At 45.0% G+C, this 27,241-nt stretch overlaps 3 protein-coding genes across 5 annotated transcripts in view; 2 read left to right on the plus strand and 1 right to left on the minus strand.

The window, feature by feature from the left end:
• Window positions 1–1,840, plus strand: part of Ppil3 (peptidylprolyl isomerase like 3) — a 17,591-nt gene extending 15,751 nt beyond the window's left edge. The window contains exon 8 of the mRNA XM_050159160.1: window positions 204–1,840. Coding sequence (XP_050015117.1) covers window positions 204–418 — 215 coding nt within the window. The 3' untranslated portion in view covers window positions 419–1,840. The remainder of the gene's footprint in view (window positions 1–203) is intronic.
• A 123-nt stretch (window positions 1,841–1,963) lies between these two features.
• Window positions 1,964–11,683, plus strand: Clk1 (CDC like kinase 1). 2 transcript variants are annotated; one of them, XM_050159140.1, is made up of 13 exons: window positions 1,964–2,124; window positions 3,742–3,896; window positions 4,411–4,636; window positions 5,560–5,650; window positions 6,046–6,112; window positions 6,713–6,829; window positions 6,921–7,087; window positions 9,036–9,130; window positions 9,310–9,439; window positions 10,214–10,296; window positions 10,631–10,710; window positions 10,944–11,034; window positions 11,338–11,683. In XM_050159140.1, exons 2-13 carry the CDS (start codon window positions 3,742–3,744, stop codon window positions 11,479–11,481), a joined length of 1,446 nt encoding a protein of 481 aa, XP_050015097.1. In that variant the 5' UTR covers window positions 1,964–2,124; the 3' UTR covers window positions 11,482–11,683. The 2 variants fall into 2 exon arrangements, with proteins under 2 accessions (XP_050015097.1, XP_050015098.1); XM_050159141.1 differs by lacking the exons at window positions 1,964–2,124; window positions 3,742–3,896; window positions 5,560–5,650 and having other exon boundaries at window positions 4,492–4,636.
• Window positions 11,684–13,436: 1,753 nt separating this feature from the next.
• On the minus strand, window positions 13,437–27,215 carry Bzw1 (basic leucine zipper and W2 domains 1). Of its 2 annotated transcripts, XM_050159143.1 has the most exons (11): window positions 27,067–27,215; window positions 26,046–26,119; window positions 22,207–22,383; window positions 20,740–20,834; window positions 19,450–19,515; window positions 18,605–18,740; window positions 17,733–18,013; window positions 16,699–16,845; window positions 15,907–16,045; window positions 15,367–15,489; window positions 13,437–14,813 (listed from the first exon to the last, which is right to left on the minus strand). In XM_050159143.1, the coding sequence occupies exons 2-11, from the start codon at window positions 26,107–26,109 to the stop codon at window positions 14,782–14,784; spliced, it is 1,260 nt and encodes a 419-aa protein (XP_050015100.1). In that variant the 5' UTR covers window positions 26,110–26,119; window positions 27,067–27,215; the 3' UTR covers window positions 13,437–14,781. The 2 variants fall into 2 exon arrangements, with proteins under 2 accessions (XP_050015100.1, XP_050015101.1); XM_050159144.1 differs by lacking the exons at window positions 20,740–20,834; window positions 26,046–26,119; window positions 27,067–27,215 and having other exon boundaries at window positions 22,201–22,284.
• Between the last annotated feature and the right edge of the window lie 26 nt (window positions 27,216–27,241).

Raw genomic sequence — 27,241 nt, forward strand, 5'->3', positions numbered from 1 at the left:
GGAGCACTCCCCTCTGGAGACTGCAGTTGCTGCAGACACTCACTGAGTGGAGCACTCCCCTCTGGAGACTGCAGTTGCTGCAGACACTGTGTCTCACTGAGTGGAGCACTGCCCCATGGAGACTGCAGTTGCTGCAGACACTGTGTCTCACTGAGTGGAGCACTCCCCTCTGGAGACTGCAGTTGCTGCAGACACTCACTGAGTGGAGCACTCCCCTCTGGAGACTGCAGTTGCTGCAGACACTCTGTTCAAGCTGAGGACAGTTCTCATAGCACATTGCTCCTCTTCCAGGGTCATAGATGGTCTGGAGACCTTGGATGAGCTGGAGAAGTTACCAGTGAACGAGAAGACATACAGACCTCTCAATGACGTGCACATCAAGGACATAACTATCCACGCCAACCCATTTGCTCAGTAGCTACCGCAGGCCCGGACAGACACTTGGCAAGTTCGTCACTGGGACATGCCCATTGGCCTTTATCCTTCTGGTGTTTACAGTGATGACATCTGTCATGGGGCCATAGTGTTCACTCCCAGTCGTGAGCATATTCTGTACCACTGCTGTTATCAGTGTTTAAATACAAAGCAATGCCTTATTTTTTTAAGGCTGGACATTCATAACTAAGAATAAGCCTCCATGTGTGATTTATTTGGGAGCTGGGAGGTAGGCCCCTAAAAAGCCAAAAGAAAAACAAAAAAAAAAAAACAAAAAACAGGCCTCTTAAACACAGAAATTTAAACTTAAAATATAATGTTAGCCATCACATAATCTTAGTTTCATTTAACAGCATATGGCCTCCCATCCAGCCACCTCCCCCATGCACATCTGTGAAGTATTCTCATCTGGTTCTGTTTGAATAACTAACATCAGTTTTACCCTGGAAACATTTGTTTCTTGTACTTGTTTAATAAAATGCTGATTGGGGCCGGGTGGTGGTGGCGCATACCTTTAATCTCAGCACTCAGGAGGCAGAGGCAGGCGGATCTCTGAGTTCGAGGCCAGCCTGGTCTACAAGAGCTAGTTCCAGGACAGAAACCAAAAAGCTACGGAGAAACCCTGTCTCAAAAACTTAAAAAAAAAAATGCTGATTGGGGCTGGAGAGATGGCTCAGAGGTTAAGAGCATTGCCTCCTCTTCCAAAGGTCCTGAGTTCATTTCCCAGCAACCACATGGTGGCTCATAGCCATCTGTAGTGAGATCTGGTGCCCTCTTCTGGCCAGCAAGCATACAGACAGAACACTGTATACATAATAAATAAAATAAATCTTTAAAAAAAAAAACAAAACCCTGTCCTGGAAAGTCTCCAATCCCTGTCCCTTGTGTCCAGGTCACCCCAGCTCAGCTCAGCTCACCCCAGCCTAGCTCAGCTCACCACCAGGTGTTTCCTGGCAGGCCGGTGGGACAGGGTACTGTGGTCAGGGTGCAAGTGGCAGTTAGGGCTGTTTTGCAAGTTTTGTACTTTTCCACTGCTGATTGTCATCCACCTAGGGCATATGCTTAAAGCAGTTGCAAGCAAGCTTTTTGAGTTGGGGTCTTACAAGACATAGCTGAAGCTTTGGTTGCTGCTGTTAAATCGACAAAACTCCCACCAGCCTGGTCATAAACTCCATCAGAGATCTGAGAAGGTAAATGTCACCGCAGTAGGCAGGAAATGCAGACCAAACAGCTGCAGAATCTAATAAAAAAAATGACAGAAACTAACCCTGGCTCGAAAAAAAAAAAAAAAACATTTAAACGGTTGCAATCAGGGCGCGCGTGCTCCTTCTGACCTTGCTTCCCTCGCCCTCTGCAGTGCGATGTTTGCAGAGTCAGATCAGGTTTTTCTGTGAGCTGAGGAGACCATCACCTTGATTGCACTGTGGGAAGGGATTCTCAGAGGAAGCCTTAGAGAGAGCGCCTCTGACTCCGCGGTGCCCCCCCCCCCCGCTGGCCCGCGCCTGCGCACTCGGGGCGCACGCAGGCCCCGCCCTTCCGCGTCATCCGCGTCTTGAAGAAGAAGCCTGCGCCGCGGCAGTCAGCTCCATTTTGTGCCTGGAGTTCGTCGTCGTAGTTGTGTCTGTCGCCTTCGCCTTTCCCGCCGTCGCCTTGCGAATTCTTCACCGCGGTCGGCGTCCCTGCGGAAAGGTAAGCCGCGGGGTCCGAGCGTACGCTGCCCCGCCGTGCGCTCCGAGGACCGCGCTGGGCGTCGCGGTGCTGGGCCGGCTCCCCCTTTCCCGGCGCCGGCTCCCCCTTTCCCGGCGGCAGCTCCCTCCGCTCAGCCCCGCCGAGCCCTCGCCTCCGGACCTGCCCTGTGGCGGGGACGGTGCCCCCGCCGGGGCGTCCCGAGCGAGGGCGGAACCAGGGCCCCCGGCGGCAGCGGCCGCGCCTAAGATGGCGGAGGCGCCCGGGCCGCGCTCGCTCCGCGCGGAATGGCGTCGCCGGGGCGCGGCCTCCGCGCCGCTCGCTCTCGGAAACCCGGTTTCGGGGCCGATTTTCTGTCTCTGGGGCCCAGGCGGGCCCCGCAGGCCGGTGTGGGCGCTGTGGGGGACAGCTTAGAGAGTCCCCCAAGGCGAAAGCCGGCCTCGGGGAAGAAAACTAAAGAATCCAGTTTTGCTGGTGCAGAAAGCGCAGGCGCAGGGCTCGTAAAGACGAGTTTAGGATTTAGGCGGCTCCAGAGATTGTGAAATCCTTATTTCGACAGGCCACAGAGGGTGTACTTTGTAGCAGTGTTAAAGGTTAAAATATTTTTTTTCTTGGTAAACGAAAGTTGTAAAACGTACTCGGAAGGGGCATTGTTTACCTTTAGGAAACGGGAGGGGGCGCCCTACGAGTGTGAATCATCTTATCCTCAGTAAACAATTTTCATTCCCGTCATCGTCATGGCTGCCCTGTCGGCAAATTGGTTGTATTTATTAGTGAAGCTTGAAGTTTGCTGGCTCAGCACGAAAGGCAAGGCAGTTCGGCATACATATTTTCCTTCTCGGGCTTTCCCCCCACCACGTCTCCATATTTTTTCCCTGTCTCCCTCTGCTAACGGTGGAGATTTACTTGAAGGAGCATTAAAAATGAAGTCACCTGTGGAACGGCAGTTTTGAGCTGTAACAAACACATCTAAACAGATAAAAGTTAGGGTTAGTTCCGGGTGCTTTGGGGAGATTGAATTGTGTGAACCTTCTGGAAGGGTAGTGGTAAAAATCTTACCTGGGCTATTTAGAAACCTTTTTTTCTACTTTTATAAATTTGGGCACGGTGAGAACGAGGTAGAAAATGTGAGGACAAAATTCAGATTCCAGAATCTGAGACAGTGCAGTAATTTTTTAAAAATATTTATTTATTATGTATACAATATTGTCTGTGTATGTGCCTAAAGGCCAGAAGAGGGCGCCAGACCTCTTTACAGATGGTTGTGAGCCACCATGTGGTTGCTGGGAATTGAACTCAGGACCTTTGGAAGAGCAAGCAATGCCCTTAACCACTGAGCCATCTCTCCAGCCCCAGTGTAGTAATTTTTATGATTTCAAATAATTGACAACAAAAGGCCAGCAGCGCTGGGCATGCTAGGCCTTTAATCCTAGCACTGCATAGGGAGGGGCAGGCAGATCTGAGGTCAAGGCCAGCGTGGTTTACTTAGTTCCAGGACCACTAGAGGGAGATTATTTGGGGAAGAAAAGAAAAAACAAAACTAGCATGAGTTTGCAAAGGAAGCTTTTACTAGTGAACATCGCAGAAATCGATTTCATTAGAACCATTTGTCTTGTGTAGATGAGACATCTACAGAGAACTTACTATCATGCCTGGGATGAGAGAGATTGCGATTATGGAGCCTGGAACAGCAGCAGCCATAAGAGAAGGAGATCACACAGCAGTGGTCGGGAGCATAAGCGATGCAGATACGATCACTCCAGAACAACCGATGGGTAAGAGGGGCAGCGGGTCAGAGTACTGGCGGCGCTTGCAGAAGACAGTTGGGTCCCAGCTCTTCAGGCACACTCAGTATAACCTGTAACTCTGGCTCCTCGGGACCAGTGCCCTCTCCTACACTCCTGGGCAATACCTGTACAGAGAGGCGGATGCATGTGATCAAAATTATATCTGCACATTAAGGAAATCCTTTTTTTTTTTTTTATCTGAACAGTGGTGGCACACGCCTTTAATCTCAGAGGCGGAAGCAGGAGATCTCAGGACCACACAGAGACCCTGTCTTGAAAAGCAGCTAGTAATGTAACTCAGGTGTAGATGGCTTGCCCGCTGTGCGTGAAGCCTGGGGACCACATAACTGCGGTCACTCAGTTGCAGGGTCAGAGATGAGTGGTAGAATACTTAGCTTGGGCAAAGGCCTTGAGGTCAGTCCCCTATGCTGCAGAGAACTTGGAAATCGGTGTTGGGTTTTGTGTGTTTTGTTTTGGTGTATAAAGCAATTTTCTCTTGTAGCTATTATCTGGGGAGCAGATCCATAAACGAGAGAACATATCATAGCCGGCGCTACGTTGAAGAGTACAGGAACGACTATATGGGCTGTGAGCCGGGCTATTACTATGGAGAGCACGAAAGCCGGTATCAGAACCATAGTAGCAAGTCCTCTGGTAGAAGTGGACGGAGCAGCTACAAAAGTAAACACAGGATCCACCACAGCTCTTCACATCGACGCTCACATGGGGTATGCACACTTTTTAACCTTCTGGAGGTTTTATTTCCCACAGACAGGAAGCAGATTTGTGTTGAGAAAAGTTAAGATTGATCACATCACAATTCCAGTGTGCCAGGAGTGTTCTTTTAGGATTTGTGCACTGCATAGGGAATTCACGAAAAGAGTATTTAGTTCTGTAGTAATAGACTTGTTGACGACTCCTTAGTTACTAATTGCCATTTCATTAGTGGAGGGGATGACTTAAAAATTATTTAAAAAATATTTTCTTAATGCTATTTTAAAAAGTTTTATTTTGATGAGTTCAGTTAGTTTATTATAAAGAATTAATTAGTTAGGTACTTGTGTGAGGGTTAGTTGACTTATTTAACCTGTTTTGTAATCTTTTTCTCATTAAGTGAACTACAGATTTGAACTTAGTTTCTTGTATTTGAAAATCATAGCAGATGACATTTTAATGCTATAATGTTACATGCCAAATCTTTTTTCCCTCCCAAAATTAGCACTGTGGTTTACTGCTTTAATACCTATTTTAGAGAGGGAACTTTAATTTGGCCACAGTGTGCTACAAATAAATACTACATCCTACAGTTATGTAGAAATAAGGACACTAGAAACCTAAAATTATGTTTCAGTGAATGCTACAGATAAGTATTTTTAAAAAAACAATTGTGTTTGTGTTTTGTTGCCTTACCATATTGAGTATCTTATCTGAAAATCTGTTCCTTGCCATGTTTTTCTTCTGTAACATAAACTGTGCCCTGTGAATTTCTGGGGACTGAATTTGAAATTGCTCCTGCCAACTGTTCGTGGCCTGGTGCTTATCTGAATGCCTGAATATCTCCCCGCTGAATGAATTTCGTATTCTGCCCTGAATTCACTCGGGTATATTGATTGGCTGGATGATCTTGGTGCCGCCCACTTGACGTTTCCAGAAGAGTCACCGAAGGAAAAGATCGAGGAGTGTAGAGGATGATGAGGAGGGTCACCTGATCTGTCAGAGTGGAGACGTACTAAGTGCAAGATGTATAGAATGTTTTTCAACACTTATTCACTTTTCAGATAACATAATCTATATGTATAGATTAAGATTTTAGGGTTTTGGAAATCTTTTCTTTCTGTTTTGTTTTGCTTTGCTTTATTTTCATTTCTTTTGGTGGGAGGGGCTTATGTCTTTACTTTCTTTAGAGTTTTTATAATATTTGTTGTACAGAAATTCCAGAGCAGTAAATCAAGTTAATGCAATTAGCCTGAGAATGAAATCAATTGTAAGACTAGTTGTATGTTTTTGGATGGTGTTGGATGATAAGTAATTAAAGATGAGGAAATTTGTAGCATCTCCTAGAATAATCTGCACTGATAGCTTTTAAGTACATTGTTTCCCCTTCTTGTTATGAGTGAGATGTATTTCTCTTTTTTAGATGAGGTTGTTGATACCCTAGGTGAAGGAGCCTTTGGGAAAGTAGTGGAGTGCATCGATCATAAAGCGTAAGTTTCAGAACCTTGGGGTTCTTCTGTAGAGAAAATCAGTTTAGCTGATACCCATACAGGCTTTTTAGCTTGGGTCTTTTGACTTAGGCTGTAGGAAATTCATAGGTAAAGATAATTTCCCTTTGTTTAGATTTTTGAGACTGGGTCTTACTGTGCAGGCCTGGAATTCAAAGTGCTGGGGTCAAAGGTCTTTACCTGGTCTCTTACATTTTTTAAACAAAGCCAACTAAATAGTATTGTCATATATATATACACACACATATATACATACCAATTAAAGAATCTATATTCCTTAATTGAAGGAACAAAGGATAAGCCTGTAGTGATATAATTAAAGTCTTTCTTATTTAGAAAATGGTGAGATTACTGATTCTGGTACAGTGAAAGATTATTTTGTTGCTTAACTTTGAATTGCAGCATCTGCTTTTTTCTTTTTGAAACAGGGCCTCTCTATGTATCCCTGGTTTTCTTGGAACTCTATAGGCCAGGCTGGTCTCAAACTTAGAGATCCTCCTGCCTCTGTCTCCACAGTGCTTGGGATTAAAAACCTAGCTTGGATTATCACCTTTTTAACTTGGAATTTATTCTTTCTAACAGGGGAGGTAGGCATGTAGCAGTAAAAATAGTTAAAAATGTGGATAGATACTGTGAAGCTGCTCGATCAGAAATACAAGTTCTGGAACACTTAAATACAACAGATCCCCACAGCACTTTGTAAGTATCAAATAAAAACTTGGGAAATAATCTCAGGTAGACTTGAATTGAAAGCTCTATTGAGGTTCTTGTTTTTTAAATGTGTTTATAGCCGCTGTGTCCAGATGTTGGAGTGGTTTGAGCATCGTGGTCACATTTGCATTGTGTTTGAACTTCTGGGTCTCAGTACTTATGACTTCATTAAGGAAAATGGTTTTCTGCCATTTCGAATGGATCACATTAGGAAGATGGCATATCAGATCTGCAGATCTGTTAATTGTAAGTTCTTGACATGCCTTCCAAACCTTAGTGTGAAACTAATGTCAGATTAATTTGTATCTTTAAAAAGAGAACCTAGTGGGGATGGAGGCTACAGTTCAGCACAGAAATGAGGCCTTTTGAAGTTCTGTCCCCATCACCACAGAAGACTAAAAGATGAGCTCTAGCGAGGGATTTAACCATTTAGTCTGAGAATAGATATGGATTTGTGGGGTGGGGTGATGGTTAAAAGATAGCTTATTAAGAACCTGTTCAAGATGGGTGGTGGCTCACACCTTTAATTCCAGTTCTCAGGAGGCAGGGAGAGGAGGGTAGATCTCTGTGAGTCTGTAGACCAGTTTAGGATAGGTTCCAAAGGTGCACAGAGAAACCCTGTCTTGAAAAAACAAACAAAAATCTTCAAAAAAGCCCAGTGGTGATGTGATGGTAAACCTTTAATCCCAACATTTGGAAGCAGAGACAGGTGGGTCTTCTCAGTTTGAGGCCAGCCTGCTCTACAGAGTTGAAGGACAGCTAGGGCTACACAGAGAAACCCTGTCTTGAAACAAAAAAAGATTTAATGTACATCCTGACCGTATAGATAGCGATATAATGTGTGGTCTGGGGTGTGACTTAAGCCGGCAGGCATCCTTAGTTCCATCTCCAGAGAAGGTCGGGAGTGTGATGAGTCGATAGAGTGCTTGCTTGCCATGTCCAAGGTTTAGGGTTTGCTCTGGCGCTGTGTAAACTGAATATGGTGGTTATGCCTGTAATTTACCTTGGTGGGTGGCAAAAATATCAGAATCAAAGGCTATTTATGACTTTGTATCTGATTTGAGGTCAACCTGGAGTACTGCATTAAAACCCTGTCAACAAGCCAGGCGATGATGGCGCACGCCTTTAATCCCAGCACTCGGGAGGCAGAGGCAGATGGATCTCTGGTTCAAGACCAGCCTGGTCTACAAGAGCTAGTTCCAGGACAGGCTCCAAAGTCACAGAGAAACCCTGTCTCAAAAAATCAAACAAACAAAAAAAAAACCGTGTCAACAAAAAGAAAGTATATTTAAGACTGATTTAGTGTGAGCTCTGGAAATTTTAAATGCAACAAATTTCCACATCATTAGACTCCCCTACCATGCCTGAACACCTGTTTGAGACAGTTTCTCATTACATAGTTTTGAACTCCGTTGCCATTGACCTGACCTTTTTAAGTGCTGAGATTATAGACGGTAGCCATCATTCTCAGCTGACTACTTCTTACTGAGAGGCTAGTCCCAACACAGCTAGCCTTTGCTCTGTCCTAGTGCTGAAATTACAAGAATATGCTACGACCACATCCAGTATCACTGGAGTTAGGGAATGATGGGTTTCAGTCTCATTGTACAACCTCAGGTCCAGGATCCTGCCCTGAGTGTTGTGGATAGATAAAACATGCATGGTGAAATAACTCATCAGGCGTGTATTTCCCCACACCTCTGGTGAATTTTCTTACAAACTGAGATTGTCTTACAGTACATAGGAAGACACCAGAGTTTTGGGGTTTAGATTTTATTTATTTATTTTTTTGTTATTTTCGTGTGTGCAGAACACACATGACTGTGGATAATCCCAGTCCTAGGGTATCAGATCTCCTTGATATGGGTGCTGAGAATTGAACCCAGGTCTTGAAGTTCACCAGTACAGGTACATTTTTACCAGACTGCCCAGTTTATTACAGTCTCAGCCAGATGGGGTGGTGTACATCTTTGAGCACAGGACTCAAAAAACAGGTGAATACCCGAGGTCAATGTCAGACTGGTCTACAAAGTGAGTTTTAGGAAAGCCAGGGCTATATAGAGAGGCCTTGTCACTAAGATTTGGGATTTTTATGCCCTCAACTTTTGAGTACTAAGATTATACGCATAATTTATGATGTCAGGCTTGTAGTTTCATGTTTTTGAGACTATAGTGACTCTGTGCTTCTTTCCAGTTTTGCACAGTAATAAATTGACTCACACAGACTTAAAGCCTGAAAACATCTTATTTGTGCAGTCTGACTACACGGAGGCTTATAATCCAAAAATGGTAAGTCCTTGTAACACCGTTATGGAGCTTGTAACATCGTTGTTCTTGTAACATTGTTGTGGTGGTGCTTGTAATATTGTTGTAGTCCTAACATTGTTGTAGTCCTTGTAACATCTCCGTGGTGCTTGTAAATGCTTTGTTTTGATGGTTTGTTTTCATTTGTCACTTACGGTTTGCAGAAACGTGATGAACGCACCGTCATAAATCCAGATATTAAAGTTGTGGACTTTGGAAGTGCAACGTATGATGATGAGCATCACAGTACGTTGGTATCCACAAGACACTACCGAGCACCCGAAGTTATTTTAGGTCAGTGCTTGTTATGCTTTAACAGCCCACCCTGCTTTATTGTAGCCAACATTCAGTTTAAGGTCCAGACTAGAGAATGTAGCTCTGTGGTACAGCTCTTGTCTAACCTGCTAATACCCAGGATTATCAAAATAGAAAAACAGCATTAGAAATTATGTTAAGCCGGGCGGTGATCATACACGCCTTTAATCCAGCACTTTGTACGAGAGGCAGGTGGATTTTCATGAGTTCAAGGAGTTCCAGGACAGGCTCTGTAACTATTGGGAAACTCCAATAGTTTAGTCTCCAAAAACTGAAAGGAAAAAATGTTAAGTGTCTTCAAATAGCTAGGCATGGTGGGACACACCTTTAATCAGAGGCTGGTAGTTCTCTTGAGTTAGAAACCAGCCTGGGCCACATACTGAGACCCTGTTTCAAAAACAAAAACCTTGAAGTCTCAACTTACCAGCTATGGAGCTAGCATGTGGCTTAGCCTTTAAAAACGATTGTTAATATTTTGTTAATTGTGCATCTTAGAATTGGCTCAGAACCCAGGTGTGATGTGTATATATAATCCCGGTCAACTATGTCCAGAGCCTGACTGATTGTCTGCCATGCACCAAACTAAGGCAGGGGCACTGGTCTAGTGTAGTGCTCTTTGGGGTGTTGTGAACAAAGTCAGTGCAACATGAAATTCAGCACCTTACACCTTGAGGGCAGGGCGTCACACTATATTCAGAAACGTCTTTCAGAAATGTGGAGGTTTTCTCCTCTGACACTGTGCTTTGCTTACAGCCCTAGGGTGGTCTCAGCCATGTGATGTCTGGAGTATAGGATGTATCCTTATTGAGTATTATCTTGGATTTACAGTTTTTCCGGTGAGTGGCAATGATGTGTTTTAGTGGCTTTGCATTTAAAAAGTGCCTGTTTGTGTAAAATAGCTACTTTAATTCAAAGAATACATTTACACAATAGGTTTTTTTCTTACTACTTAAAAAGCACAAAAAATTAGAATTGTGTAATTTGTCTTAGGCAGTATTACAAATATTTTAAGTAGTTGTCACCAGCTATAGGGACGACCACTGGCAACTTCAGGCTTTGACACTGTTTTGTTCTGCCATTTTGCTGACTCTTCTTTGTGACTCTGAGTAGTTGGGACTAGAGTGGGTGTGGTTTATATCAATTATTGGTTAACAAGTGTTTCTATTGTAGACTCACGATAGCAGGGAACATTTAGCAATGATGGAAAGGATTCTTGGCCCACTGCCAAAGCACATGATACAGAAAACCAGGTATGTGTTACTTGAGTCATAGCATCTTTAATACCACTGTTTAAAAATTTTTTCAGTTAAATAGCATATCACATTATTGATGGTGAATAATTTAGCATTTCTGTTGCTTGGCCAATGTCTTAAATCTCTCAAAGGATTTAACCTGGAAATATTTAGTAGTTGATGCTACTTCATATCTTTTTAGGCTCGAAAAAAAATAGTAACACAGTAATGTGAATGTTTAACTGTTTCAGGAAACGTAAATATTTCCATCATGATCGATTAGATTGGGATGAACACAGTTCTGCTGGCAGATATGTTTCACGGCGCTGTAAACCTCTGAAGGTAAGCTTGGATGGTCTTAAGGTAACCAGGGCTTGCATGTGCCCACTTTGACCCCACTTTGGGGGTGTAGAGATTGAACCCAGGCCCTCATAGTCTCCTGCTGACTTAGTTTTGGTTTCTGAGACAGGGTCTTGCTATTCTATTAATGTGTAGTTCAGGTTTACAGCTGTGCATTGCTGTGCTTGGCTTATCTCAGCCCCCTTTCTTCTAGAAACATTTTAATAATGGTTTAGAGGAGGAGGCTAGTAACCCATGATTCTGATTTTTGTGTGCAGCAGATGGTAAGAATGTTTTCTGTTTCAGGAGTTTATGCTATCTCAGGATGCGGAACATGAGCTTCTCTTTGACCTCATTGGGAAAATGTTGGAGTATGACCCAGCCAAGAGGATTACTTTAAGGGAAGCCTTAAAGCACCCTTTCTTTCACCCCCTTAGGAAACAAACATAGTGTCAGAGTGCTCTGAGAGAGACCTTACAGACTGCATCAGTCCAGTTGTAAATATCCTAAGTTATTTGTATAGCTTTGTACATTTCTTAGTGTTTTTATTGTTTGTATGATTTATTAAGTACATGGCCAAGCCAAACAAGCATCTTTCAGCATAGAATGACTAATTTGGAATAAACTTTGTGTTTATGAATTTATAAAAGTCCGTACAGTTTGGTGTGCTGTCTTTCTGTAGTCATTTTGTTTTGGGGTGTTGTCCCCACCACCACACACACAGGGTTTCTTGTGTGACTAAGGCTGACCTAGAACTCACTCTGTATACCAGGCTTGCCTTGGATCTCAGATCCACCTGCCTACCTCTCAAGTGCACCACCATTGCTTGGCTTCTGCAGCTAGAGTCTGGAAATACAACATAGGTTTCTGTAGTAAAGCAGTTTTTTGTTTAAAAAAATCTTCATTCTGTGCACATGGAGGTAGACTGTGAGGTGGTGCTTATCTGGGCTTCATGTGTGTGGGATATGGCCTCAGTTCTCTGTGGTCATTTATTTTTTGGTTTGGGTGTGTTGGTTCTTTATTTTTAATTGAGGCAAGGCTAGTGACGCATGCTTTTAATCCCAGGCAGAGACAGGAGGATGAATCTCCATGAGTGAGTTTGAAGCTATTCTGGTCAACCAAGTGAGTTCCAGGACAGGCTCCAGAGCTACCTTGAGGGGAAAAATTGAAAATTTAGCCAGACACAGTGCATAAAGACGTTTTTATAGTTCAACAACCTGAGTTTGTTTGATCTACATAGATACACAAAAACAAAAATGTGACTTACCTTGAGGGGTTTGCAAGCACTAGAACAAGGATCATGCTCAGGACTTGTGTGGGGCACCCAGGCAGGTTCTTGGGTGGTAGAAATGATCCTCAGTCCCCAATCTATGATACTGGGTGTGGTAAATGCATATTAAGAGGCAGAGATCGGGCCAGCCAGGACTAGACTCAAGACTTGTAGCAAGTCTACTGGCTTTTTCTCCATTGCTAGGATTACCCGTGTGCCCACCTCATCTGGCTTCAAGGGGCAAAGCCTTACAAAGCACCAAGGTCAAGGATACAGATCAGTTAGGTGATTCATAGGCCCTGTATCAGAGGAGGGAGTGGGAAGGTGGGGGGGGGGGGCTACTCCAGCAACCTTGATATAAAAACAAAAGCTTTTTACAGTGAAGAAACATTAACCAACTTTAGGTTGGTAAGTTTGTTCTTAGAGGCTACAAAAAATACTTTTACACATTTTATGTATAAAGCACAGACACGGCACATAGTGTATATTAAAATTTATTGGGAGGTCTATGGGGAAGGGGTCTGGGGATTCTGATAATGAAAAGCTTGCACACAGCTGTGGTTAATCCCTTGGTCACATGCATTTCCCCTTACACCATCACTGGCATATTGGTCTCTGGAGGTTTCACAAGACTAAGGACAACAGTCCTAGCGAGGTGACACTCCAGTTCTAAGTACACAGTACAGCATCCCAAGACACTGAAAGCCTAGGAAACTGACACCAGCTTAGGAAGTCAATCAACAGTTACCCATCATGGTTAAAAGTAGTTTCAACACCTACTAGAATTACATATTAGAGACCAGAGGTTGGCACTGAAATTGCTTTACCCATGTGCTTGTTGATAAGTAAACACTACTGTGTATGAAGGGAAAAATCTATGATCAAAGATCATAATGTTCTGGAAGACTCCACACTCTTTCACTATACACAGTATATAATAGGTGCGTTCGAACAGCGGTAACATGCAAGGATCTGGGTGTAGAAAGGGCAATGTAGTTTCAGCTACATTGTAGTCTGAGAGACAGGAAGAACTGTTAATGCTTACACAGGAGACATTGGAAAGCAAAGCACACAGTATACCATTAGGGATCAGTGGGATTTGTTGGGGGGTAAAAAAAGACTGGTCTATAAAACCTAAATGTAAGGATGGTCTTTATTTAAAAAAAATTAATTTTTAGGACTACAAATTACAAAGGAACAGCAGGTGACTACACGGAATCTAGTGAATACATATGCCTGTCATGGAACTTAATTCATTTTACAAATTCACCCCACCATCAATGATTCTGCTACAATGTTCTCAAGGCTACTATACCTTTATTTCAAATTATGTTACATGGTATTCTCTCGATAAGCTTTAAATACCAAATTATTGGCTTCTAAGAATGGCACCTTCAAAAATGGGCAATTTTCACGTAGTCTCTGGTGGCATTATTCTAGTCTATTTTCTTTTACCAATTAAAAAACTCAAAATGTTCACCTTTAGTCTTTCCCCCTACCAGCTACAGATGGATAGCAAAAAGAAAAGCAATGAAAAGGGCAGCCATTAAAATAAATGAATTAATCATTTAAAGAAAGTATTTGGCTCATGGCAATTAAAAAAATGGCAACTAGGGTGTTACTAGGTGTTTGACTAGCAAAGGAAGCCAGGCCATACAGTCAGATGGGAGACAGCTGTTGACGCCTTTCCCCTTAGCTCCAGGTGAGGAGTCCTGTTTAGATCCTGGCCAGTGACCAGTGCTTCCTTTGGGTCCCTTTCCTCACACAGTACTCAGCTGTGTCCTGAGCAGAAAGCTGGCGAGAAGAGCATGGACTTTATCCACCTGCAAAGATGCAAGTGGACACACAGATGTGTAGGAAAAAGCTCAGCCTTCTTCCTCCCTCTGCCATGTGTGAGTTCTCAAACTCAGGTTTGCTCTCCATGGCACACAACATCTGGGCTAAAAGGACAATAAAATGCTCATATAGAACCAAAGGTCTAAACACTCAGGATTCACGTTACGGACTCAACTGTCTACAGGATCTTTACTGATAAACAGGGCTCTGCACATACTAAATTATCACACAAATCATCGCCTTTTGAGACTTCGGATACTTTTACAGTTTAATTTGCAAACAATTTTTTGTAAATTATTTTTAACCAAATCATATCTCAAAAACTTTCTATAGAAAACCCAGGGAATAAAGTGAACTGCTCACTGCGGAAGGCCTTACATCACATCATTACAGTAGAAAAGACAGGAGGTAGAAGGTAACTGACATCAGGTTCAACCCTACAGCCCTGCAGCTCCTTACACACGGCTTCAGAAACCAAACCCACCGTTTCCAGGAACCATAAAAAGTTAAAATAAAAATTGCCATGAAAGCCCTTATATCATGCTTGATATAGGGAGGTAGGAAGATGTAAGAACCAGGACACATGAGACATGACATTTTATCTACAACTCCTGTTTGCTTTACTGAGGATGTTGTCTCAAAATTCAGTCACCTTCTTCAGCTTCAGACTCAGACTCTAGAAGAGAGCGAAACAGTCAACATCATTTCAGGAGGCCAGCGTCCAGTACTTAAAACTCGCAGTCATGTAAGAACTTGACCAACATCAACTGAGAACATGTGTATATTTATGCAGCTCAAAAATCTCTATGTCTCTACCATTTAGTGTAAGACTCCATGGAAAGATCTAGCCCCAGTCTGATCCCTGCAGAAAGAAACTTGTTCCCACATGTGGCAACCACACTTATACACTAAATACAAATATAATAAAATTAAAAAAAAAAAAAAGAAAAATATACAACAAAATTTTAAAGAATATTACAATGGCTAAAGTCTAATTTCCCTCTTGGCAGAAAGAGATAACCCTGGGTAGTATAAAGAGCAGAAACCTCCCCAGATACAGAGTGGCGAGGGGAGGAAAGAAACCTGTGTATACCTGTAACTTAGCCGCTGGGAGGTAGAGGCAAGGGAACAGCAACAACTTCAAAGCCATTCAGGGCTACACCATGAAGTTTTGTCTAAAAAGACAACACAAACCAAATGCTCCAACCAATCTACAGAGGATGACTTACCCTCTTCAGCATTTTTGAGCCATTCTACAAACTTCTTCATCTGCTCAAGGAAGACACTTTTCCCCTTTGCAACGTGTGCATCTTTATACCACTTCAGAATGGGCTCTTCACTCAGGACTTCAGCTACAAATAACGACATAGTAGAACTTGGAACACAATCATTCTACCAAAGTACATTAAGGTACTAATGCCTGCTTGGCACTTATCCGTGGGGATAAGGCAGGTGGGGTGGAGAGATTTTCACTTGCATTATTTAACTTGTCCACAAGCCTCACAAGTGTTCTAATAGCAATGTAGCAAGTAAAACCACCCAGTTCTGCTGCAATACACTTGGGAGGCAGAGGCAGGTGGATCTCCCTTTAAGTTCCAGGCCAGTCAACAAAACAGTGATAGCCTAACTCAAACATAAACAGAACAACAACCTTCAATTTTAGTACAGATGACTATTTTACTTTGTGACTACGGGAAGCTCATGTCCAGACACTCCTTATTTCTAGTATTCATGGACTTAATACAACTTTTACAAGACTGAAGACTTACCTTTATAAAAAAGCACCACTATTTTCTGGAAGGCTTTCATGAAGTGAATGTTGTCATAGCAGTACTCCTGAATCTTCAGCAACAGGGTCAGCTCAGACTGACCCTGCGTGGTAAAGGCAGCGAGCAGGGGGCTGTATTGCTTTGAGAAACAAACAAAAACGGCTCACTCGTTACAGTAGTTACCCATCACAGAATGCTACAACACAGAACGTAACCACAGTGAATTATAATCAGTTCACTGGTGCACAGGACTAAAAAATAGCAGAGCAGAAGAATACACTGAGTTGTGTGTGAGTGAGTGTGCTCCAGCAGACCTTCCCGTGTTCCGACTACACTGACCTGTGTGTGTGGTGAGTGGGCTCCAGCAGACCTTCCCGTGTAGACTCCCTCAGCAGCACCAAATCACAGGCTTAAATTACTTTTAATTTATGAACCAAATGAAGTCAGGTCAGCCTTAAAAAGCACTGTCAACACTAATGTCTGCGCACAGTGGATCACCCCCTGCATCACCAATGTGGTGAATCCTTTAGAGCACCAGATCTCAGCCTTCCTACTGCTGAGATCCTTTGTTCCTCCCTTGTAGGATCCACCAGAAAATTGTTACTACTTTACAACTGTAGCTTTGCTACTTTTATGAACTGTTATATAACTGAAAGGGTCATTTGACCCACCCCTAAAAGAGGTCATGACCGACATGTTGACAGCCAGCTCCTTGGATGAATACCCACTGATGGTCCACACCACCCACTACCTGAAGTGCGAGTTTGCTCTACCAAGGAGCAACCCCAGTACCTTCAAGTGCTTGATGGCTTGTTCTGCTACAAGCTCCTCTTTTTTGTTCCACTCGACGGTGCTCATCACACTCGCCCAGACGATCCCAATGACAACTGGCTCTGGGATGTTATTTTTTTTCATCTCCTCCTTGACATACAAAATTATCTGCAAAATCATCCAAAAAATTATAAACATACTTTACACATCAAATTTAGACATTTTACAAAAGCACTAAAAGGCCTTTTCAGGGGCTGGAGCAATGGCTCAGCAGTTAAGAGCACTGGTTGTTCTTCCAGAGGGCCCAGGTTCAATTCCAAGCACCCACATGGCAGCTTACAACTATTTGTAACTCTAGTTCCAGGGGACCCAATATCCATGGCAAAACACTAATGCACGTAAAAAATAAAATTAAAAACTTTACAGCCAGGCGTGGTGGTGCCTTTAACCCCAGCACTGAGGTAGAGGCAAGGCAGGTGGGTCTCTGAGCTTGAGACCAAGGTAGTCTACAGAAGTCCCAGGCCAGACAGAGCTTTATTGGGACCCCATGCCTGAAAACAAAGCCTTTCCACGAAACCGGCAGCAAATTCTACCTGTACCGCATACAAACAGGAAACCATTGCCGGGGCCAGAACCTTGGGGCTCAAACTCTTTTATATACGAACTGACTCGGGCAGGTGAGAGGCCGCAGCAAACAGATAAGGTGCCTGCAACCAAGCCTGACAACCCAAGATTAATTACCCAGACTCACATGGTGGGAAATCAGCGTACAAATGCCCACCCCTCCAAATAAATGTACAAACCACCACAACAAAACTTGTTTCAAATGAAAAATGTCTACCCCTGGCTTATCATTACAAAATCTGGGTCATGAGTAAAACTTCAAATGTAGCCATAGAAAGATGGCTTAAAGAGGGCTGGATGGATAGCTCAACAGTTAAGAGCTGGCTGCTGTCCCAGGAGAATGAAGCCTCCTCCTCTGACCCACTCACACACGTGGCAGACAGCCACGTATGCAGACAACAGACATATATACATTACACAGAGTAGCTTACGTCCTTGAATGGATCCCCGCGGGACATCTGCTCCTGGAGCTCTTTCTGGAGCTCCTTCCGCGCACCGATGGTTTGCTGGTTACGGACATACTCCGACAGCTCCTTCAAGCCTGCCTCGGTGAAATACTTGGTGAAGTGCTCGACGCTCTGCTTATTGGCAGGGAACAGCTCCATCAGTCTGTTGTCCATGCTGACTTTCCGGAGACTCGCAGCGACTGCATTGATGTCTTTTTCATTTATCCATGATTTGAAGAGCTTTACAGCAAATGCTGCTGAAACCCCTGTAAAAGAAAGAAGCTTCCACTCCCCTGCGCCAGTGTGACCATTTCACGCCACGCCTCGTTTTCTGTCGCCTCAGCTGAAGTAACATGCTAGCCAGTGCTACTCTTAGAATTAAAGGGACCCCACATTCCCAGCAAATTTAAAGTATGGAGGAAAAAAATGACTGCAGGGGAGGGATCGAGGCTCAGCTGGGAGAAAGCTCAACCTGGACTCTAAAGACACACCGCAAACTTGGGTGCCAAAGGTATGAAGCAAGTGCCCACACTAAGGAGCGCTTAAAAACGTTTTCTTTTAAAGGGACTGGATAGATGGCTGGTTCGTTCAATGGTTAGGAGCACTGACTTCGAATCCCAGCACCTACACAGTTTATAGCCACCCGTAACTTTAGTTCCTGGAAACCCAACATTCTCCTCTAGTCACCCAGGATTTCTGCATGCATGTAGTGTACATAAACTCACACATACATAAAAATAAATCTTAACTAAGGAACATGCGAGTCCCCTCCCCAGCTCCAAGCACACACTGTTCACAGACCCTCACACACACACCAACAGGAAGGCAGGCTTTCACAGCAGCTCAGGAGCTAATACCTTCTTTAACCAGATTCTCATTATAAAGGCTGTTAAGAATGGATGCGTTAAGGGTCCCATTAGCCAGAAGAACCCCAGTCAACATGGCGAGCTTGTTCCTCTCCGACTCTGAAAACCCTTTCAGGAAGAGCAGTAACTGTAAGAGGGAAACGTGAGGGTTAGAAAGTCCTGCATTCTGCTAGAAGCAGTAAAAGAAACTACACCAGCTCTGAGGCCCACCCGTTCACGTTTGGATCTGTTACAACTCATTAACCCTAGTCCTGGGCAATTCCTTAATTGTGTGTCCTGGTCTCATCACATACTCGCCCTACAGGGTTTGTATCAACACTGAAGAGCTACAACAGAGCCTACCAACTCTGCCAGACTTCTTGCTGCCTTCATTATGAAACATCGGCATTAGGACCCAAATACAAGCAATCTCTTTAGATCTTATGCCCTGGTCCTTCACCCTGCAGCTTCTAAACATCCCTAGATTTGCTTTAGTATTTTTTCAGATAGGGTCTCCCTCTGGGTAACCCTGGCTGTCCTCAGACTCACCCGAGAGCTGGGATTAAAGGCGTGAGCCACAACCACCCAGCTAATCCCTAGATTTTTAACTGCCATTTGTTTCAAACACTACGTGACAATGTGTGAATTTCAAATATTTCCGCATACTAACAGATATACTCCCCCAAATTGTATTTCAATAATAGCCTACTTAAACATCTAAAACTACACCCAACATGTGGCTGACTTGGAACATTTCCCCATCTGTCCTTTTCCCTTTCTGATCCGGGGCTAGAAGACTGAACTTGGTCTTGCACATGCTAAGCACAGGCCACACTGTACCAACTTCCTTCTCGTACCTTTTTAACTTCATCCTCAAAACCTTTCTCCAGGTATTTGTAGCGCCTTATTAACTTGTTAAAAACCTAGAAGAGATCAAAGTCATTTCTAGAACCAAAAAGAGGCCTCTCTACTGGACAATCTCACCACATACTGAAACTAAGAACACCTGAAACCACTCCAATAACTTATCACTTTATGTTAAACAGTAACATCATAAAATACAGTTCTATTTTCCCTAGACAGACACCAAATTCCAGGCTAGAGACATCAAGTTCTCTGCTGACAAGCAGCAGAGATTTAACTATGACTCTGAATGCACTGGGAAGGCTGAGGCCCGGGGGTTCCGGAAGTTCAAGCCTAGGCTGGGCACAAAATAAGCTCCAGTCCAGTCCAGTCCAGTCCGCATCAATGAACTCATCTCTTTTCTTCAAAACGCAAAGACGGGCTAAAGAATGGCTCACTATGGCAACTTCAATAGAAAACTGACTTTCTGTTCATCCTAGCTTTTTATCAGTCTCCTGAGTCTGGGAACACAGGCATAAATGCCCACATCCAGGTCAGCATCTTCCTTGTGGAGGTGGGCTAGGGGACTCAAACAGGTGTTTATGCTGTCTAGGCTGGCGCTGAACACACTGTATACTCAAATTCCCCTCCTTCTGCCTCAATTTTTTTTTTTCTTTTTTAATGTGGATTGGTGTTTTGCCATGGGTTCGGGGCCCCCTGGAATGGGGAGATAGTTGTGAGCTGCCATGTGGGTGCTAGAAACTGAACCCGGGTCCTCTAGAAGAGTCAGTAGTACTCTTAACCACTGAGACATCTTCCCAGCCCCTGCCTCAACTTCTCAAGTGCTGGGAGTATAGGAATGCGTTATCCAAGCCGCTTTACCGCCTTTCTTAAAGGGTAATTCCAGAGAAACATACCTGGGGCTGGAGAGTGTGGTTCCCAGCACTAACCACGGGCAAGCTCACTACCGCCTGTTACTATGGATTCAGAGCATCTGATGCCGCTGGTCTCTAAGGCTACCTGCACTCAATGGCACACACCATAATAATTTTTCCACCAAAAGAGAGAAAAGAACAAAGGCTGGGTTTGCTGAGGAAGGCAGATCTGAGTTTAAGGCTAGCAAAGGCTACATACTAAGACATTGTCTCAATTTTTTTTTCTATTTTATTCTTCTGAAGTTTCTACTCTAGTATATTTTATCAAGACCTAAACCCTTAAAACTTAATACCTGTTACCCACACCAAGCAGATCATCCTTTGGACACCCCCAGACAGACGGCAGCTATGATGGACAGTCTCACTCACCTGAGCAAATGCTTGCATGGTCTCGAGGTCTTCTTGTGCTGCGAACACGCAGACATTTGTGCGCATCATGTCGTCTGCCAGTGTACCACCTGGGGCTGAGACACAGTCAACAGTGAATTGCAGGGCCTTCATCTTACATGGGCGATCATGTCAGCCTTACATACTAAGAAGGGTTTCCAATGTAAAACAAAGTAGTAACAACGTAAAATAAAACAGTAGCACTCAAAGATGAATTCAGTTTCAAAGAGTCAGATGGCTCAGTGGATACAGATAAAATAACTTGCACAACAACTAAGCAAGATGTAAAGTAAAGCAAGTAAAGACTCGATGAGCAAAGGTGCTTGCCACCAAGCCTGCAGGAACCTAATATCTACTACACCTGCCCACACAGATACATGTACATACAAAATAAATGTAAAAATGCTTGGTGAAATAAACTCAGTAAATCAACCATTTAAGAGTGCCAAACAGGCTAAGTGGAAGTGTTCAGATCTGGTTTTGATTATATTCAACTTTCTACACAGAAAGTAACTCTTTAAACTTTAAACAAGGAGGTTGAATTGTACCTTTAAGGAAGGATCTTGCCACTTAGCCCAGGCTGGCCTAGAACTCATGATCTTCCTAATAACTGGATTACTGACACACCACTATAACTGGCTCAAAATCCCATTTTCCATATTCTAATAAATAAAGAAGGAAAGCTAAGACGAGAGAAATTCCTGCTCAAGGGTAGCCTGAGCTACATCTAAGAGAAACCTTATCTTAAATAAAAGCCAGTGGGTGTGTGCGATCTGCAGTGTAGACCAAGACTGTGTTAACGGCATCAAAGGCCAGATGTTCACCTTACTGTTCTCTTTACTATCTTTGAAAAGTTTCTTGCTCGTAGTGGCCTAAGCCGCTAATCCTAGTACTTGGAGGACATAAGAATCCTCAGCAACGCATCAAGTTCAAGGCCAGTAGGGCTACATAAATGAGGCCATGCCTCCAAACAAAGGGGATTAAAAAAGAGGAAAAGTCTGGTCAACCCGAGGGCATCCTAACCTATACAGTGACCACCATATCAGCCAGGGGTGCACAGGAAAAGCATCTCAAAAGACTCCTCCTCCTCCACACATGCACACACCAGAAAATTCCTTTAGTAAATACTTTAATAGGTTTGGGTTTGGGGGCTGGGCTGGAGATTGCTCAGTGGTTAAGTACACTGGGCTCAATTCCCCAGTACCTTAATGGCAGATCACAACTGTCGGTAACTTGGTTCCAGGGGATGTGACGCCTCACATGGAAAAACATGCAGGCAAAACACCAATGCACATAAAATAAAATATATAAGTAATAGCCCTATTTCAAAATTCCCAACTCCCAGCCCAGAGGGGGTAGAAACGAAACAGAACACATTGAATCCAATCCCACCCTCTCTGGCTTTCCCATTACCTCTATGTGTCACACCCACAGCTCCCAGACACTTACCCAGCATTCCGCCAGCCACCAGAATGTCGAAGAGTGTTTCTGCATAGCGGCGGTAGTCAAGTTTTGCTCCGGAAGCATCAAGAAACTTAGCTACTGCTTCCAAGTCAGTACCAGTTTCACTTAAGCCTTGAATAATGCAGTCTTGAAACTGAGTAGGGTCAAACCTCTCTTTTTCATCTGCAGAGAGAACAAAGTTATCACAGATAGCACAGCCAGTACCTTATGAAGCTAGGTAACCAAATCACTGAGTTTCGTTTAACTTGATAGCTGGAAAAGGTAAGTATCCCAAGACTTGAAACAAGTAAGCTTGATAGGAGAAAGATTAATCACACCCAGTGTCCCCTCTGCAAGGCCAATCCATCTGGCCAGTACCAGGGGGCCGCTCCACTTCTGCAGGCTGAATGTACTAGGGCTTCCTGCTCCCACTTCCACCAGGCTGCTCTCCTGAGCACTAACCCCTACCAGCCATGGAGGCACAAGCCTTTAATCCAGCACTGGAAAGGCAGAGGCAGGTGGTCTGTGTTCCAGTCTGCTCTATCTAGTGAGATCCTGTAACAACAGCCTTTCTATACCATGTAGACTTTATTCCTCTGAAAATGTGCGCACTCGAGTGCCCACCCAGCCGCCCTACTTTCTCCCCCATACAGGGTTACCTCTATCTGCCTAACTTTGTAGTTCCACCTGCTAGAGAAGTGGGTACAGAATCCAGTCTTGTACCTGCTATACTACTGAGCTACCTCCACAGCCCAGCCCCAGCTCTACTGGGGGATACAGAGTATCCGCCTAACTTGTATCCATTTTATTAAGACAGTTTCTCTTTTATTAAGACAGTCTCTTGCTGGACCTAGAGCTCACAAATTGATTTAGCCAGACTGGCTGGCCAGCAGGATCCTCCTGTCTCTGCCTCACCCATGCTAAGTCACAGACTTTCATGTGGGTCAGGGACCCAGTACAGGTCTGCATGCTGTGTGGGTCAGTGATCCAGCGCAGGTCTGCATGCTACGTGGTCAGGGATGCAGTGCAGGTCTGCATGCTGTGGGTCAGGAATGCAGTGCAGGTCTGCATGCTGTGTGGTCAGGAATGCAGTGCAGGTCTGCATGCTGTGTAGTCAGGGATGCAGTACAGTTCTGCATGCTGTGGGTCAGGGATGCAGTGCAGGTCTGCATGCTGTGTGGAAAGCACTTTTCTCAGTTTTCTTCTCAGTCCCTTTCTGATTGTTTCTGAGACAGCATCTCACTTGCTTCAGGACGGCCTCAAACTCACTATGACCTTCAATTTAAGATCCTTCAGCTTCCATATCTTAAGCTCTGGGGTAGATTCTAGGGCCTTATAAATGCTAAACAAGCACTCTACAAAACTACATCCCCAGTTCTGTTTTGGTTTTTCCCCAGACTGGGTCTCTAGTAGCCCTGGCCGCCCTAGAACCCACTATGTAGACCAGGTTAGTCCTAAACTCAGAGATCTGCCTGTCTCTACCTTCAGATTAAATCTCTACTAGAGATTAAAGGCATGCACCACCACTGCCTGGCTGCTTTGTTTTCTGAGACAAGGTTTTGCTATGTAGCTGTATGCATGACTATACTACTCTCTAAGTTTTTGGTGGTTCTCTCTCCCCAGTCCCTTTTAACAATTTAACTTTATGTGCACTGGAGTGAAGGTGTCAGATCCCCTTGAAATGGAGTTACAGACAGTTGTGAGCTGCCATGTGGGGCTGGGAATTGAACCTGGGTCCTCTGGAAGAGCAGCCAGTGCTCTTAACCGCTGAGCCATCTCTCCAGCCCTTTCCCTTTTCTTTTATGTGTCCACAACACTTTGGCTTTTCTTTTCAATCTAACTATTCATCTGGCTTTAAACCTAGTAATAAGCTTAAGAGGTCAATCTTTCCGGAAGGGAAATTACACAACTGAAAGACTACATTGGCTAGTAGTTTAGAGCAGTTATGCGCCCTGAAGTCAAAACACTTGATTGTTGGGCTGGGCATGGTGACATGCACCTTTAACCCCAACACTTGGGAGACAAAGGCAAAAGGATGTGTGAGCTTGAGGACAACCAGGGCTTCATGGAGACCCTGCCTCAAAACAAAACCACCCAGAACGAAATCCTGACTTCTACTATACCCCGTGCATTTGTGCAACTAACCACTTTCTTCCTTTAAATATAAACACCTACGTGCAAATGTGTGCCTGGAGCGTGAGGAGGCCAGGAGTGGATTCTGTATCCCGGAACTGGCCTTACAGGCGGACATGAGCTACCAATCAAACCCAGACACTCTACAAGAGCAGTGCACTTAACTGCCGGGACAGCTCTTCCAGGCCCAAATTAGCCATTTTCAATATCTACATTCCCTTACAAAACAAGTGACTCAGTTTCTGTGAGTCTCCTCTAACCCTGCCACTAACATGCGACCCCCGCCCTGGGATGTCTTGCTTTGCCAATTTATGCCAGACGATGGCATCTGAATTCTCACATTTGCCAGCCGAGGCTAGATAGCTGACTTTTTTTATATACTAATAAATTATTTTTTCTTGATTTTACTAAAAGCCCTGCCTTCAAAACTCCCTTAGGTCCCAGATACCCTGAACCAGGAGGCCATGAAAGATCCCCTCCCCCCCCTTTTTTTTTTTTTTGCTGTTGTTACTTTTGTTCTTGGGGGGAGGCAGGAGGAGGGCTTAAAAGAGGGTCTTTTATATCCTAGGCTCGTCACTGATGGTGACTTCTGCCACAGTCTTATGGGCATATGCCACAACACACCAGGTATGAATGATCTTTGTCTGACCTTAAGGAAGCGTCACCTCCCAGATACTACTAATAAAAGTCATCTGTTACTATCAATTATTTTAGGAGGAAGCCGGGAATCTACAAACTCTGAGAATACATACTGCTCTTCATTATTGACAAATTGCTTTAAAGACCATTCACTGTATCCAGTGAACGTCTATACCTACAAAGACTAGAACAAGATATACTTTGGCTTTATCACAGGGGTACAGTATAAAGAGTACAAAAAAAATACTGTCACGTGTATGCCAAACTATCTATGAAAACCAGGCGCCTAAGACCAGTAGTCAGTGCAGTCTCAATTCCCTCCAAACCATTCAACAGGTTAATGTGGGCTTCGTTTTATTTATTTATTTTTTTCCCGAGACAGAGTCTCAGCACATAGCCCAAGCTGGTCTAGAACTCACTAAACAGACCTCCATTTACTGGCCTCTCCACTGCCAGAATTAAAGATGTGTGCCGCCATGCCTAGTCAATGTGGGTTTTCCAAGAACACCACTTCAACTTTTCCTTTGGTTGATTAGGTTTTTTGAAACAGGGTTTCTATGTTTATCCCTGGCTGCTCTAGAACTCAGTAGGTAGCTCAGGCTGGCCTTGAACTCAAGAGATCCGCCTGCTTCTGCTCCCTAAGTGCTGGGATTAAACAGAGCCCTAACTTCAATCCTCAAATTGGATTGCCAGCAGGAGCTCATGCCTTTAATGCCAGCATTTGAAGGCCAGCCTGAGCTACAATCTGAAACCCGTGCAGGGCGGTGGTGGCACACGCCTTTAATCCCAGCACTCGGATCTCTGTACGGCCAGCCTGGTCTACAAGAGCTAGTTCCAGGACTGGCTCCAAAGCAACACAGAGAAACCCTGTCTGGAAAAACAAAACAAAAAATAAAGAAAAGAAAAATATGAAACACTTAAAAAAAATTATGGGAACCCTATTCTACAAGCAGCCAACTAGAAGCTCGTTTCTGCTACTTTCTTGATATTTAGTAACATGCAGTTGACTGTGAGAGGAAACCGAGATACAAAATGTCTGGAGGAAGGCTTAAGGAAGATTTGTAAATATTTACCTCTTTTTCTGGTTTTAAAACGCTGGCCTGATAGCGTTGGTTTTTGCTGCTTTTGATTATTCATAAAAGACACCCTAGGAAAAGAGAAACAGGGCCTTAAAAAGCGTCTGTTCCATCTTTGTTTTAACTTCTAAAACAAAATATCAAACCTTAGGTCAAAACCACAGCTAACAAACCGTGCACACTTTCTTTCCGTTCATGGGCAACCGAGCCAGTGCAGTGGAAGCATCCCTTTAACGAAGTCGTGGAACGACACTGTCACCCTGTAGGGTGGCAGATCGCCTATCACGAGCCTAATTGCTCAGTCTCTCCCACACTTCCCTTCGGATCGCCCACTTCTTTCTTAAGTAACCAGAACTCTGCGGACCATCACGGCCACGGCCGCACCACCCCGCACTCCAAAGTGGCGCCTGGAGCTTTGCACCCTTCTCCAAGCTGCAAAACCGGAGCCGACCGCAAAACGCTACGGCCGAGCCGCCGCCTCCTTCCCCGGGGCACGTGCCTCCCCGCCTCGGAGGGCCTCGACCGGCTGGGGCTCCGGGGGGAAGCTCCGTGTTGGGGCGAGGGGGACCCCCTTCTCCACTGACCCCGTCGCCTGCAGTGGTGGCCGCCGCGCCGAGCGGACCACAGGCGCCGAGGCGCTGCGCGCCGGGGCCCCCGCCGCCCCGTACATCCGCCCGCCCTCCCGCGAAAAAAAGCAGCGGCGGAGGCGGCGGCCGCGGCGGTGGTGGCGGCGGCTGCGCCCCGCCCGCCGAACCCCCCCACGCCTACATCACCCAACAGAGGCCGCGGTGGCTTTGTTACCCAGGCCAGCCGGGGCGCACACACGGGGCGCGCCCGCCACCCCGGCGCCCCGCGGCCTCGCTCGCCCCCTCGCCCTCCCGCTAGCCCCGGCGGCGGCCACGAATCCAGGCCTCCCCGGGCCCCGCCGAACCGCGCCGCCGCCCAGCCTCCGCCCTACGCAGGCCCGCGCCGCGCCCTCCGCCGCTCCCCGCACGGCCCTGCGCCGCGCTCGCCTCACCGAATTTAAGGCGGAGAGAAAAGAGCCAGAAACCCCCGAGCTGGCGGCGACTGCGGCGCTGTCTCATCTGCGACCGGAACTAACGCGAGCAGCAGGGGAGGAAGAGGCGCCACCCCCGCCCCTGCCGCACGCTCTCGCGAGATTTCGACCCTGCGCTGGTTCGCACCGGCGGTGG

The sequence above is a fragment of the Alexandromys fortis genome, unplaced genomic scaffold (genome assembly GCF_014885135.2).
Source record: "Alexandromys fortis isolate MF-2015 unplaced genomic scaffold, M_Fortis_MF-2015_v1.1 scaffold_65, whole genome shotgun sequence".
In the NCBI taxonomy this organism is placed as follows: domain Eukaryota; kingdom Metazoa; phylum Chordata; class Mammalia; order Rodentia; family Cricetidae; genus Alexandromys; species Alexandromys fortis.